We start from the raw sequence: 15570 nt of genomic DNA on the forward strand, positions 1-15570 counted from the left end.
CATTGTGTAGCCCTGCCCCGACTAGCCCTGCCCTCTGACTGTCGCATGTACTGCGCAGAGATGGAGCCTCGATTGGAGCCTGTGAGCACTGTTCTGAAAAGGACTTTTCTCTTACAACATCTGGAAAGCTGGATTTCAGAGGTGTTTTCTCCCTGTCGCTGCTTCCTAACATCCAGCAATTTGGGTTGTATTTCTAAAGTGAAAGAAAGGCTTAGGGCTGGGTCCTTGTTTCTGTGAAAGGAGGGAAGATGTCCAGTAGGCATTCACAGTTAAGAAATGTCTCCGATGGATGATGTTGGCTTGCAGCAGACTTTTGTGTTGATTTTGTACAGTGTGTATGGCGAGGACACAAGCTAGTTAGGCCTGAGAGGCCAAACCCAGTGACCTTAAATAGTTTTCCATTAAGATATAGCTCTGGGTCCAGAAAACAGAGCCCCAAAGGAATTGCGGAATTAACAGAACAGCAAATTTCCCTTCCACTCTTGTCCATCATTTAATATTGTGTCATTCATTAAAATGCAGCTCTGCTGCCTAGCATCTATATATCAATATCTGTATGCACAGAGTAGGAAAGGTCATCTACTGATAGAAAATCTCTCTACTCTTGTAGCATATTATTGGGGGTCAAAACAGATCTATTACCCCTGCCCAAACACACAAAATCTGATGGGAGTCTGGATGCACACTTCCATGTCAAGTCGAAGAATATTGCTGGCAGCTATAGATTGGGCTCATCCCTGCACACCAAAGCAAGATCAGAGAGTTAATCATAGCCCTAAGAAGGACCTCTAAGGCCATCAAGCCCAACCCCGTGCTCTTTGCAAGATTTGCAGTGTGGGATGAAGATGCAGCACCCCTGACAAACGTCCAGCCAACCTCTGCTTAAATGCATCCAGTGAAGGAGAGCCCACTGCTTCCTGCAACAGGGAGCTGGTCATACTGTTGGGAAGTTTCTCAAAATCTGCTTTCCTGCGGAGGGGGGCATTTCCTCCACTCCACCAACATAGGAGCTGTAAATTCCTCCCTGCAAGGGTGGAACAGGGGTGAAGGGAGGCTGAGCCCTTGGTTTTTCCCTTCATAGTGGCTGGGGGCGGGGCGAGGGTGGGGAGAGACTACTTTCCAAAGCAGTTTTTATTATATTTATTTAAAGCATCTTAACCTCACCCTTTAGCTGAAAAGGCCACCAGAGTGGCTTATAAAAGACATGACGCACTAGGAAAAAGGGATGGGGAGGAAGGAGAGGAAAAAGCAGCCTCAGGCACCAGTCCTTAAAGTTTGGTTCTTCTGCTCAACAGCACTGCTGAGAAGCCGCAAGGGCTGGAGCCATCGTGCTTTTGTGTCCTTAGCTGGTGGTTCTTTATGGCATATGCCTTTTTGTCCTGTTAAGGTTGGGAATTTCCCTGGAGGATCCGCTTGCAGCCTTTTAAAGTAAAAAGCAGTAAAGTCAGTTAGAAACTCCCTTCCTTTGTATCACTTCCCTGCCATTTTGTAACCTTTTCTTGTCTTCTTTGTATTTTCCTCTCTGAGGCCAAGAATTTGCAAATCTGTTTGAATTGAGCACATCATCTTATGGGGCTTCAACAAACAAACAAAAAAGGCTAGCCTTGGTACATCTGATTTCCAAAAGGTTTTTTTTTTTTTTTTTTGGTTTTTTTTTTGCAGTACATTGTTATTTATAATTGTGTATTATTATTATTTTAGCACTCTTGTGAATGGAAAGGCAGCAAAAACATCATTAAATGCATTCAGAGCTTCTCTGAAGAGCAGCACAATATCTGGGACAATCTTTAAACTTGGCTGCATCCCTTGCAATTTCATTCCCAGAATGGATACTTCCCATTGCCTCTGCTGCACCCATGTGTATATAAACTGTCCTCTTGGGTCTCTTATTAACTTATAATTTTTGTTTCCTTGTCTTGCAGTTTCAGTTGAAGACAGTATCCAGGGAGCCCATCTCTTTCTCTGGGAGATGCACACTGGCTGTTGCTAAGGTTGCTTCCACGGTAACATGTGCATCCTGTTTACACCTTCATCGGAAGAAGTTGGGCTTGGCTAGGCTCACCAGCTTTACCTGGGGAACTGCAAAAGGAAGCGCTGGTATCCCCACCCCCTTGCCAGCCCTTCCCTCTAACCCAGGATCCTCCGTTTCCCCCAGAGGCGTTGCTTCTGGTGCCATACAGGCCACAGAACTGGGCTGCTTTCTGCGTGGAGCTCAGAGGTTTACATTACCTGCTCTGTTTCCGTTGAGGAAAGAGACACAGAAGTGAAAAAGTTGCAGACAACATTTCTTGTGCTGCTCTCTGCTTGAACCAACTCTGCTTTTGTCAAGATGACGAACAACTCTGCCGATCACCACCCTGGGAACTCTGTGGTTGAGGGCAACCATGAGGGGGACTTTGGTTGCTCTGTTATGGATCTGCGGAACCTCATGGAACTTCGCAGTGGAGAGGCTGTGAACCGGATAAACGACACCTATGGGGGTGTACATAATATTTGCAAGAGATTGAAGACCTCACCAGTGGAAGGTAAGGAGATGTATTGCCCCAGTAGGGAAATAAATGGAGGCCTGGAGAAAGCTGGCCTCTTGCTTGAAACTGTTCCTGGGTTTTGAGTGGCTGTGTCAGTTAATAAGGAGTTCAAGTTCAAATGTCTTGGATCTGCATAGTTAGGCTCGCGTATATAAATCATCTGCCAGGGACCAATAATCTGCATACAAATTAGACAGCTTGGCAGCAAAGGCTACCTCACCCCCCCCCCCAGTTGCAAAGATAATTTGCTAGACAAATTCAGAAGAGACATACGGTTCACACTGTTGGGTAGAGAGGGAAATCATCTGCTGGGCTCATCTATGTAAAATGATCTTGCATTGTGTGATGTCTGTCAAGTTAAAAAAAAAGGTTGGGGTTGTTGTTTTTTTAGCATGGGTGTCAAAAGACCCTCTAAATACAGTACATCAAGATTCCAAACACGATAACAAAGAACAAGGCTGTTCCACACAAACGCCAAACTTGCGATGACTGCTTCACTCCCCTTCTCTTCGGTCCATGGCAGCCACTTCTTGTTTGAAGTTAAAAGGTTGCATGACTCATCGCCAAAATCGTCGGTTCTCCTGTAGGAAAGAAATGTGGTCCTGTGTGGGATTGTTTCCTCCCATCTCTCCACGGGCAGGAAGTAAAATCTTTAAGAGAATACACCTCGGAGGCTTAAGAGAATAAACCCCTTCCAGATCTACCAGCCACCTTGAGCAGGGAGCTGCAATAGGCCAAACTAATAGAGCAGCTGCTGTGAATCCAGTGTGAATTGGATCTCAGTCACTGACCTAAATTCCTTATTGGGATTATCCCACTATTTGAGATGTGATGTGAAACCATCAAAAATATGACTTCTGTAATGTCTCAAAGGGATGCATGCACAATTGCTGGCAATGTGGCACATCTCCCTTCGCTGGATTCTTTCGCCTGCATGCTTGCCCTTTTGAGTTCTTTTGCCTGGCATTAAAACTTGGACATGCAAAATGCAATGGTCTTCCCCAACCTGGTTCCCTCCAGGTGATGTTGAACTACCACTCCCATCAGTCCCAGTCAGCATGGTCAATGGTAAGGACTAATGGAAGGTCTAGTCCAACAACACCTGGAGGAAACAAGGATGTGGAAGGCCAGGGTCCAGAAACATTAAAGAGTGGTGTGATTCCTATATCCAATCTGAGTGATACCTCTGATGTTTTAAATTATTTCTGATGTTGATATAAAGGTAAAATACATAGAGTAGAGCTGGCATCAGCAACCTAAGGCCCATGGGCCACAAGCAGCCCATGGGGTTGTTTAACTGGCCCATGGGACCCCCCGTCCACTTGGGGACCCCCAACACCCACTCTGTTGGCTCCCGTGCGCCACGCTTAACCAGCATGAAGGAGAGAAGGGACCACCTTCCACAATGCTGGCCGGCTTCCCATTGGCTGCAGGAAGCTCCTGCAGCCAATGGGAAGCTGCGCACACCTCCTCCGCACTGGAAGGAGTGCCGGAAATAGCATTTGCCCACTGCGGCGTCTGCAGGACCGTGAACCAGCCCAAGCCAAAAGAGCTTTGCTGACCCCTGGAGTGGAGGGTGCAAATTAAGAAGAGTTGGAGGTAAGGGTTATCCAACCTGGTTGCAGAATTTGAGTGCAGCTGGGAGTGCAGTCATAGTTTGCACAAAGCACCTGTGTTTCATGCTTCCTCATTAATCAAGCTGCATTCAAGTCCTGGACCACACAGTCTCCAAAGGCAAATATGTTGTTGTTGTTGTTGTTGTTGTTGTTGTTGTTGTTGTTGTTGTTGTTATATTTGTACCCCACCCATCTGGCTAGGTTGCACCAGCAGGTCTGGGTGGTATAGGGTTCTAAGTTGTCCATTCTGAGTTGGCAATCTAAATGTTGTTCTTGTTCTTTTAGAAAAAGCAGTGGAAGGTCCTACAGCCTCCATCTATCCCCTTGCTTTACACTTCAGAGGAAATCTGTACCTGGGGATCCTTAAAGGTCTTAAATGACCCTGTATGATCTCTGATTCACCGTATAGCAGGTGCAGCTTTAATGTAAAGGAATGTTTCCTATCCTCCTAATATATTACAGTAAAAGTACATAACTGCTGTAGTTGAGTCTTCCATTGATCCATGCCTTACTTGAAGTTGACACAGATGTTGCAGCATACAACATACTGCAATTTGTACTAGTCTGAAGAATGATACAATTCCTGCTCCAACTTATGCTCAAAAAACTCTGATGAAAATTGTGTGAATCGGACATTGTGATTATCTGTTTTTTGGAGGAGCCTAGTGAGACTTTAGTGTGGGTGCACATACACTTGGACACACACTTTGGTTCTAAAGGTGAGCTTTGTGGAGCAGGTTGCAGCTTTTTGATGTTACTTTGTGCACTTGTGAAAATTCAAAGTGATCACTAGGGTGAGACACAATAGAAAGTGCAATCCAATATTATTTGCATGCGGGTGCTATTAGCGCAGTGAACATACAACTGCAAAACCCTCAAGGGAACATGTTGAAAATTAATGAAGAGGGAGAGAACCCACAAGAATGATCTGAGGCTTAACCATCACACAAGTAGGTGATACCCATAAATGCACAGACCTGGCTGGGTTCCTCCCTTGATCTAAAGCCCCTTCAGTAAAGTGCCAGGTCTTTCCCTTACATCTTAAATGCAAAGAGTGGTACTTTTAAAAGAGACCTCTAGATCAAGGAATGCAGTGCAGACAATAGAACCTCTTTTGAAACTTAACTATGGTTGAAATTGATGAAAACAAGCTTTTGAGTTTGACAGATTTTCACATATGGGGCCAGCCCTCCTATTAGACAAGGTGAGTCCTTTGCCTCATTGCAATGGATCGGGCTGAGTGGTTGGCTCTGTGAGAGCACCTGTTTAAACTTCCATAATTTACAAGTGTTTAAACTTTAATAGTATTTGCCATTGCCAAGAGTAAAATGTGGAACCTTTGATACCACTTCAGAGCAGTGGCTCATGCGCTCTCCAAAACTGCCTCACTCACAGTGCCTCACTCTGAGGAAGGACCATTCCCCCAAGAGACATACAGTCACACCTTGGTTTTCAAACAGAATGCATTCTGGAAGTCATTTTGACTTCTGAAACATTCAGAAACCAAGGTGTAGCTTCCAATTGGCTGCAGGAGTGTCCTGCCGCCAATTGGAAGCCGCGCTGGATGTTTGGCTTCGAGGCAAAGCTCACAAACTGGAGCACCCACTTCCGGGTTTGCAACGTTCGAGTTCCAAGTTGTTTGTGAACTAAGCTGTTCGAAAACCAAGGTACGACTGTACTGTGGGGTGAGAAGGGCCCCAGAGTGCCTAGAACTGTCTGAGTGGCCTCTGCTCACACATCAGCAAAAACTAAAGAAGGGCAAGAGGAGACAGCAGTGGAAGTCAGTTCACTAGGAAAGGCAGCAGTGATGGTTCACCTTTTAAGACAGCATAATCTCTTGTGCTGGCTGGCCCCATCCTCATCAAGCTGAAACTCATAATATGCAGACATAGCATTACATTGAGAAATATAGTGGTACCTCGGGTTACATACGTTTCAGGTTACATACGCTTCAGGTTACAGACTCTGCTAACCCTGAAATAGTACCTCGGGTTAAGAACTTTGCTTCAGGATGAGAACAGAAATCGCGCTCCGGCGGCGCGGCGGCAGCAGGAGGCCCCATTAGCTAAAGTGGTGCTTCAGGTTAAGAACAGTTTCAGGTTAAGAACGGACCTCCGGAACGAATTTTGTTCTTAACCCAAGGTACCACTGTACTATGATGCACTTCAAAGGCAGAGAGGTGTTTTTTTCTGCGCCCCCCCCCCTTGATGTTTATCCCAAACAAAGAATTCTGTGTAACTTTAAAGGATCTTCATTTTTCCGACACCAGCTGATCCAAAGAAGAGGGGCGGTCTCACTTGAGCTGTGTTTCTTGAAACAGAGAGTGGGCACTTTCCATTCAAGCACTAAAGGATTCCTAGTAGGGGAGGCCATAGTGAGCACAAAGTAAACAGGCTGGTCCCAGCCAGTTGTCACACAGTGCATGGGGTCAGCCAGTGTGGGATGGCAGCTGCACTAGGAGGGGTGAGATGCTGAAAACTACTCTTTTCTGTGTGCGCGCTTTGAAAACTTGCAGGTTATTATTAGCTCTCTTGTTTCTCATGGTGTAAGCAGCGGATTAGCATATTTCACAGCTGCAATTGGGAACAGGAAGTGGCAAGGGAAAGACAATCTAAAGATGTAATTAGAGAAGGGGGGCTGTCCTGGTGGAAATGCCAAATCTGGATCACCGAGGCATGTGTTTCCTCTGCCAAGCGGTGAGCGCATACAGCTGGGGATGGCCCACTGGGTGATGAGCCATGGTCTCACAGGAGCAAACCAGGCACACCTTGATTGGGTTAAAATTAATAACCAACTTGCATCCCCCCCCCGCCCCTTATCCCAACTTCAGAGGGGTGTCGTTCTAGGCTCGCGCCTGCAAGGGCATTCTGGCCATGTGTAGCCAGGGTATCTGTCAGGTAGCAAGTCGTCAGATAGCATTGGGGTGGGGGGTAGGGATGGATTAAATAACAGGTCAGATAAAAGGGATTTGAGGGAGGTGCATTTGGGTACAGCACATGCTTGTCATGCAGAATGCCAGATCCAGCCCCTGACATCTCCAGATGGAGCTGAAAAGAAATCTCCTCCTTGAAACCCTGGGGAGCTGCTGTCAATCAGTGTAGGCAGTACTGAGCTGGGTGGATTCTGCACAAGGAAGTGTGCCTCTTCCTATGAGTAGCTTCCAACACTGATCTTTAGTTAGCTGGGGCTGCATGAAACATTTGTCATGTGGCCATTTAGCCCAGGCTTCCTCAACCTTGGCCCTCTAGATGTTTTGAGACTACAGTTCCCATCATCCCTGACCACTGGTCCTGCTAGCTAGGGATCATGGGAGTTGTAGGCCAAAAACCAAGGTTGAGGAAGCCTGATCTAGCCTCTTGAAATCTTAATCGTGAGTTCCTCAGTATGGTTTGGGATTGAACCTCAGACCTTCTGTATGCAAAAACAGATGCTCTACCCACTTTGCTATGGCCTTTCCCATTGCACAGATGAGCACTGTGGGGAGCAAATCTTTAGGGGTACAGTGGTGCCTCGCAAGACGAAATTAATTCGTTCCGCAATTCTCTTCGTCTTGCGAGTTTTTCGTCTTGCGATGCACGGTTTCCCATAGGAATGCATTGAAAATCAATTAATGCGTTCCTAGGGAAACCGCCTTCAGACCAGGTCCGGGGACAGTCTGTCCCCCGACCTCTTCTGAAGGCTGGGGGGGGGACAAGGGCTTTTTTCCCACTGCCAGCCTTCAGAAGGCTGTTCTGAAGGCTGGCGGTGGGAAGAAAAGCCCTTCTTCCCACCTCCCGCCCTGCAAGCTCCGGGGACAGGAGGTCTTTGCTGCCGACCGCCAGCATTTTAAAAGCCCCTGCTGTCCCGGGGCGATTTTAAAATGCTGGCGGGCGGGAGCGAAGTCTCCGCTGCCCCGGGGAGATTTTAAAATGCTGGGGGTCGGCAGCGAACGCTTCGCTCCCGCCCGCCAGCATTTTAAGATCGCCCGGGGCAGCGGAGAAGTCTCCGCTGTCCCGGGAAGGCAGGCGGGGGGAGCAAAGACTTTTGCCACCGCCTGCCTTCAGAAGAGGTCCAGGACCTCGTTCCGATGCCCGGCGGCAGGGTGCGAGGTTCCCGCCCCACAGCCCCGCTTCGGAGCAGCGTTCCGAAGCGGGGCGGCTGGGGCAGGTGTTCCCTGGACCTCTTTTGAAGCAAGCGGCTGCGGAGAGAAGCGATCTCCCCGCAGCCGCTTGCTTCAAAAGGGGTCCGGGACCTCTTTTGAAGCAAGCGGCTGCGGAGAAAAGCGATCTCCCCACAGCCGCTTGCTTCAAAAGGGGTCCGGGACCTCTTTTGAAGCAAGCGGCTGCGTAGAGAAGCGATCTCCCCGCAGCCGCTTGCTTCAAAAGGGGTCCGGGACCTCTTTTGAAGCAAGCGGCTGCGGAGAAAAGCGATCTCCCCACAGCCGCTTGCTTCAAAAGGGGTCCGGGACCTCTTTTGAAGGAAGCGGCTGCGGAGAAAAGCGATCTCCCCGCAGCCGCTTGCTTCAAAAGGGGTCCGGGACCTCTTTTGAAGGAAGCGGCTGCGGAGAAAAGCGATCTCCCCGCAGCCGCTTGCTTCAAAAGGGGTCCGGGACCTCTTTTGAAGCAAGCGGCTGCGTAGAGAAGCGATCTCCCCGCAGCCGCTTGCTTCAAAAGGGGTCCGGGACCTCTTTTGAAGCAAGCGGCTGCGTAGAGAAGCGATCTCCCCGCAGCCGCTTGCTTCAAAAGGGGTCCGGGACCTCTTTTGAAGGAAGCGGCTGCGGAGAAAAGCGATCTCCCCGCAGCCGCTTGCTTCAAAAGGGGTCCGGGACCTCTTTTGAAGCAAGCGGCTGCGGAGAAAAGCGATCTCCCCGCAGCCGCTTGCTTCAAAAGGGGTCCGGGACCTCTTTTGAAGGAAGCGGCTGCGGAGAAAAGCGATCTCCCCGCAGCCGCTTGCTTCAAAAGGGGTCCGGGACCTCTTTTGAAGGAAGCGGCTGCGGAGAAAAGCGATCTCCCCGCAGCCGCTTGCTTCAAAAGAGGTCCGGGACCTCTTTTGAAGCAAGCGGCTGTGTAGAGAAGCGATCTCCCCGCAGCCGCTTGCTTCAAAAGGGGTCCGGGACCTCTTTTGAAGGAAGCGGCTGCGGAGAAAAGCGATCTCCCCGCAGCCGCTTGCTTCAAAAGGGGTCCGGGACCTCTTTTGAAGGAAGCGGCTGCGGAGAAAAGCGATCTCCCCGCAGCCGCTTGCTTCAAAAGGGGTCCGGGACCTCTTTTGAAGCAAGCGGCTGCGGAGAAAAGCGATCTCCCCGCAGCCGCTTGCTTCAAAAGGGGTCCGGGACCTCTTTTGAAGGAAGCGGCTGCGGAGAAAAGCGATCTCCCCGCAGCCGCTTGCTTCAAAAGGGGTCCGGGACCTCTTTTGAAGGAAGCGGCTGCGGAGAAAAGCGATCTCCCCGCAGCCGCTTGCTTCAAAAGAGGTCCGGGACCTCTTTTGAAGCAAGCGGCTGTGTAGAGAAGCGATCTCCCCGCAGCCGCTTGCTTCAAAAGGGGTCCGGGACCTCTTTTGAAGGAAGCGGCTGCGGAGAAAAGCGATCTCCCCGCAGCCGCTTGCTTCAAAAGAGGTCCGGGACCTCTTTTGAAGCAAGCGGCTGCGTAGAGAAGCGCAGCCGCTTGCTTCAAAAGAGGTCTGGGGGCAGCGGGAAGCGCTTCCCGCTGCCCCCGGACCTCTTTTGAAGCAAGGGGCGGTGGGGAGAAGCGATCTTCCCGCCGCCCCTTGCTTCAAAAGAGAAGACCCGCTGTCCCCGGGGCAAGCTTCGTTTTGCGAAGCAAGCCCATAGGGAAATTCGTCTTGCGAGGCAACTCGAAAACGAAAAAACCTTTCGTTTTGCGAGTTTTTCGTCTCGCGAGGCGTTCGTCTTGCGGGGTATCACTGTATCTCTGTGTATGCTACTTGATGCCAGTCACTGGGGAGCCACAGCAGAAGAGGGTGGTTGCACTCATGTCCTGCCTGTGGGTTTTCCATAGGCATTTTGTTGGGCTTTGTGGGAAACAAGATGCTAGACCAGGTAGGCCTTTAGTCTGATTCAGCAGGGCTCCTATGTTCCTAAGCTCTTTAGTGACCCCTCTACCAACTGGTTTCTGTTCTGTAGCTCCAATGTGGGTTGCCCAGAAGGGCCCCCATTTTCTCCCAGAACCCTTCAAACCAGCCTAGGGCCTCCCTTGGACTAGAGCAGTGGGGAGAAAGGAGTCGCAATGTGTTTGCCACAGTCACTGCTTATCCTCTCACTCAGTCCTGGGACCTACTGTGCCACAATGGATGTTGGGGGCATTTTGGCTGGGCAGGGTCATGGGGTGGGTGGGAGAGACTGGGCCTAGTCATTGCCCTGGCCATATCTTTCCCAGTGTTCTGGCCCTCAACTCTGCCTCCTTCTCACACTTGGATTTTTCTCCACCCCTCACAGCCTATGAAATGATCTCACTTTGGTTTATTGCTGCTCTCGGTGCATCTGAGGCTGCTGCAAAACAACTCAACAGTATACAATCGCACATGCCACAAGCCTTTTCTTGCTTCCTGCCCTCTGCCATTACCCTTCCACATGCCCCCTCTTTCTTTGTCCTACTTTTTGACCTTGGCAGGCTGAGACGGTTTTGTTGCCTGTAATGAGACATTCCACATCATCAGTGGCCTGATGGGAACAGGTTTTTTCCATGGGCTGGGCAAAGAATCTGTTACATCGCCCCACACACCAGTCTTATTTCCCCAGGCCTTCAGCTTTTGGCTTTCCCTCCAGGAGTCTTTTCTCTGCCTTTCAAACGAGCGTGCATTTGTAGGCAACCTGCGTGGAAGCCTGTGGAAGTGCGAGATTGCTCGATTTATCCAGATAATATACTCCTTCTGAGTTGCTTGAGAATTCATTGGCAGAGAGGGAAGGCTGCAGGCTATGGAGGTGAGGGGGAGGAACTGGATTAGGTATAGGCCCCTTTTGCAGTGTGGGAGCTGCTTTGCTGTGATGTATTCTCATGTACCTGGAAGGTATATGAATATCCCATTCCATTGTTCTCACCACCACACATCTTCCCAGCAGGCTACTGATCAGATGGGGAGGCCCATGCAGTCTCTCAGTGGTTTGGCAGCAGCAGAGCTGCTACAAATTGAGGCTTCAGGGTGGATGCCTGGCTGGGAATGCATTCAGAAAAGGAGTTATAACACTGATGGCATTTCTTTACTATTGCTAAGGATATAAGCTTCAACACCTCTCTTGTTGACAGACGTTATAGACACTGGCACTGAAAATACACTGTGAAGCTGGGATATCTCTGTCTGGTTCAAAATTAAGCCCTGATTGCAGCCTTTAGGGTGCTGAGACAAAGTTTCCCCACTTTTTATTTTTTTCCTTTACAAACTTTATTGAAAAGAATAAAAGCAATTACCAAACACAAAATGCTGTCTTCCATTTTGATTCTGTATGAAAATTTGTAGACAACAATGGGAGAAAGTGGAGTGTCTCAACTCAGGGCCTCCTAGAGTACAACTTGGTGAGGAATGGGCTGGAAACAAATATTTAGGTTGACTTGAATTTCAACAGTCTACAGGCCAGAGCGAAGCAATCCCATTGTTGATAGTTTCCAACCTTTTCAGACTTGGGACCCACATTTAACCTCAACCAGCAACAAGGGTCATATGTCTAATTTTTAAACAAACCGTGTGTTGAGCTCTCTCTTCAGTGTTTTCTTATTTCTCCGTAGTATTTCTCCTTCTCTCTCGCTCCTACTCTCACCTTCTCTTTCCACATACATCTGGCATCGCTTCTTTGTCTTATTCTTAAGAACCATTTGAAAAGAGACAGTTGTGGTATGACCCACCTTAGGTTGGATTACAATACCCAGTTGTGAGTCAGGACTTACCATCCCTAAGATCAGTCTCCTACACAATGCTTTCCATTGTCCAGATGAAGATGTGCCTCAGACATAATGGGAAAACCATGGCTTTCTGCTGCATAAATAAGCCAGTGGTTTGTTTAAAATCCAGCTTGTGCACAATCCAGGATCTTAAACCACAGTTCATCTTGAGTTTCGATATAACAGGGAACTGTGGTTTGTTTTAAAGGACATGCTTCTGATCTTTTTCTTATGTTCACAAAAGAGCTGGGGAGTGGAGACTGTGTGGTCCCATGTTACATCTGAAAAGGCTGAAGTCAATTGAAATACTGGGTTGACCGTCTTAAAGCAAGGTGCGCTGGCAAAACTCTGGGCATTTCCTGTCAAGATTCTTTTAAATATCGATGCACCTAAAATGTACATGTTACCTAGGAACTATGCCAGCCACACCCTCATGCAGTAGGACTTTAGCATTAAATCTGCCATGGGGAAGCTGCTTTCCGGACACAGCTCCAGAGTTTGGATAACTTGAGTACTGCATGCCAAATTTGGACACAGCTCAGCAGAGTTGCATGGCAGGCTCGGAAACTTTCCTGTGAGCAATGAAAAAATTATTGAATCCATTTTGCTGATTCAAGCTGTCTCTTGAGACTATCTGTCTTTCTCTATTAAAATATAGGAGTACTCTGTGGGCAACTAGTGCTGCTGAATCCTAGCCAAGCAGAGCAGCACCTGCTGCCAGGAATGTGCATGCCCAGTTCCCATCAGTCCCTGTTTTGCTTCATCTGCCCTTCTCTACTTAGCAACGAGCCCTTTGGAGACCAGCGCAGTGCTCAGGATCAAAGGCAAAACATTTTAAGTGCCAGATTTAGTTGTGTTTAGTTGACGTAAAGGCCATTTTCACCAGCTTGAGGTTCTCCTCAGCTAATTGCAGTAGTGTAAAGGTGAGCAACCTTCAGCCCTCAGTCTAATTTCCTAAGCCCTCTGCATGCAGACAGCTCAGACTCTGGCAAGAGCAATTGGGTCCTCCCCTCGCAGTCTGATGGGTGAGGAAGAAAAGGGAAATGTGGTGGCAGAAAGAGAAAGATTAAGAGGTGGCCAAGCCTATATTTTGATTTGGCTCTACCCACTGCTGGCAAGGAGCCCCTGACAGATTCCCTCCAAGTAATGTTGTTCTCAACAGGGGGAAAGGGAAATGTTCCCCATCCCTGCACTAGAAATTGAATGTGATGTATCTAAGAAAGGGAGTCTCATCAGTGTATTAGCTTTTGAAGCTGGCATTCGTGCTTTTGAGTTTGTATCAGAAAAGAACCCAAATTAATCTCCCGTCTCCAGAAAACCCATTCAGGTTAAGGCAGCCCAGTGTGCATTGTCTAATTATCACTATCACGGAGAAACTCATGACTCAGAATTGCTTCCATCTCAAGAGCCGTCTTCAGGCCATTCTGTGATCATGGAATTCATTTTAAGGTTTGCTGAGACCCTGTGTTGGGGGATGGAGAGAGTTTTGGTCTCTGCGCCCAGCAGAATGCTTCCTAAAGGATCCCTGTTGCTTTAAATATTCCTGCGCTCCCCCTTAATTTGAGTCACCCTTGTAATTTGAACTTGGATACTTTCACAGAAGAAAAATAATGTGTGCCTTCTTTTGCTACTTTTCTTTTTGAAGCTGAGACATGGGTCTTTGAGTTATAACCATCCTCTTCCCCTATTGAGCTTGCTGGACATGGGTATTTCTCTGAATCTTCACAGTCTTTGTTGTTGTTGTTCTGTAAAATAATAATAATAATAATAATAATAATAATAATAATAATAATAATAATAATAATAATAATAATTAACAACAACAACAACAACAACAACTTTTTTAACCTCCTTCTCAAAGTAGTACTGAAACTTCTACATTTTACAAACATTTTGTTTAAATGTTACATTATTAGAAACCAAAAGGTTGGACAGTTGTCATGCATGTGGGAAATTGCCACTAGTCCTCCATCCACGTTGGTGGCCATCGCTATGTTTTGTGAGAGTGAATTTCAAAGTTTAGCTATGCACCATGTGGAGAAATCCCTATACTTCAAGAAATACGCAACCAATCATTCGTTTTCTTCTAGATCTCTTGCTTCTTCCCATAACCATTAAACTTCCTATTTTGCCCCCCTCCCCAGTCTTCATTTATTTCTTGCCCACAGGCTTCTCTTATAGTTGACTTCCTTCTGCCCTTTTCTAGATAAAAAGAGAGTTCAAGGCGTGCTCATAGGAGCCAGACTAGCTACTGATAAAGCCTTCTTTTTAAATCACAAACCACAAACACACTTTGTCTTTATAATAAACTTTAGCTTCCTCATGATAATGTTTGTTTTATCAATGTTGAGAGATCAACATACATAGTACATGGACTTTGGAAATTGTGATTTCTGACCAAAGAAGGCCGACAAAGGATAGAAGGGAAAGGACTTCTCCTTTCTTCTTGGCAAATTGAAACCCAGACAGGCTTAAAATCTAGTTAGTGAACTAGCCAGAATTCGAAAATAAAGCTTCTCTGAGTTATAACAGGGAACGGTGGTTGGTCTTAAAGCGAACGCTTCCGACCTTCTCCTTATTGTCAGAAGAGACACTGAAGGATGAAATTTCCAAAAGCATCACAACTGAGTTCTCACAATCTCCACTTTAAGGCTGCCTCTGCACTTGTTGGCATCCGTCTGTCTCAAGAGGCAATGGAGTGAGCCTCAGCGGATGAAGTCAGACTGTTGCATTAGCCTAGGCAGTGTTTACAGAGGTCCTGGGCTGCCCAGACAAGACTCCCCTCTCAGACTCAGAGCCAGCTTGGTTTCAAGAGTTGCAGGAAGGAGGCATACAAGGCACCATCCAACCATCTTACTCCTTAGCCATTTCTTCTCCCAAAGATATCCTCCTGCAAGGCAGCGGAGATTTAGGATGAGAGTTTTCCTTCTCCCAAATGGGCTACCATCCCAGGTTGACCATCCCCATCTGCCCCTCACTCCTCTCTACAGCACGTGCAGAAACAGCCTTATTGACCATTAGACCCACTATTGATCTCGTCCGCTCAATCTGCCAGAGCCTGTCCTCACATGCAGGGGAAGTCCTTAACTTACTGAGGGTTTAAGAGCCATTGGCTACCCTGCACTAATGTCTTCCTATACACCTATAGCCTGAAATTAGGACATTTCTATACACCTATACACCTATAGCCTGAAACTTGGACATTTCAGTAACTACACAAATGTGTGCGCATGCACTCACATAGTAAATAAGAGCTAAATTTCAATGTTCTTTCTTTTTCTGCCGCTGCAGCTGGTGGTTGTACTGCCATTGTCAGCATGAGTCCTTTGCTATTATTAGGGTCTCTCACATGAGGTACCCTGAACTAGCAGGCGGTGTTTATTTATTATTTGCAATTTTATCCCACCTAATTCATGGTTCTCCCCTTCCCCATTTTCATCTACACAACAACCCTGTGAGGCAGATTAGGCTGAGGAACAGTGAGCAGCCCAAGATCACCCAGTGAGCTTCATGGACAAGGGGGGACTAGAACCCCAATTTCCCAGGTGTTACTCCACA

At 47.7% G+C, this 15570-nt stretch overlaps 1 protein-coding gene across 10 annotated transcripts in view; it reads left to right on the plus strand.

Moving 5' to 3' along the window:
- The window catches only part of ATP2B4 (ATPase plasma membrane Ca2+ transporting 4), a 167087-nt gene that overhangs the window by 76198 nt on the left and 75319 nt on the right, over positions 1-15570 (plus strand). For all 10 annotated transcript variants that reach the window (XM_077928960.1, XM_028734184.2, XM_077928965.1 and 7 more), the window contains one exon: positions 1923-2525. In XM_077928960.1, coding sequence (XP_077785086.1) covers positions 2330-2525 — 196 coding nt within the window. In that variant the 5' untranslated portion in view covers positions 1923-2329. The remainder of the gene's footprint in view (positions 1-1922; positions 2526-15570) is intronic.

This window comes from Podarcis muralis, chromosome 5 (genome assembly GCF_964188315.1).
Source record: "Podarcis muralis chromosome 5, rPodMur119.hap1.1, whole genome shotgun sequence".
In the NCBI taxonomy this organism is placed as follows: domain Eukaryota; kingdom Metazoa; phylum Chordata; class Lepidosauria; order Squamata; family Lacertidae; genus Podarcis; species Podarcis muralis.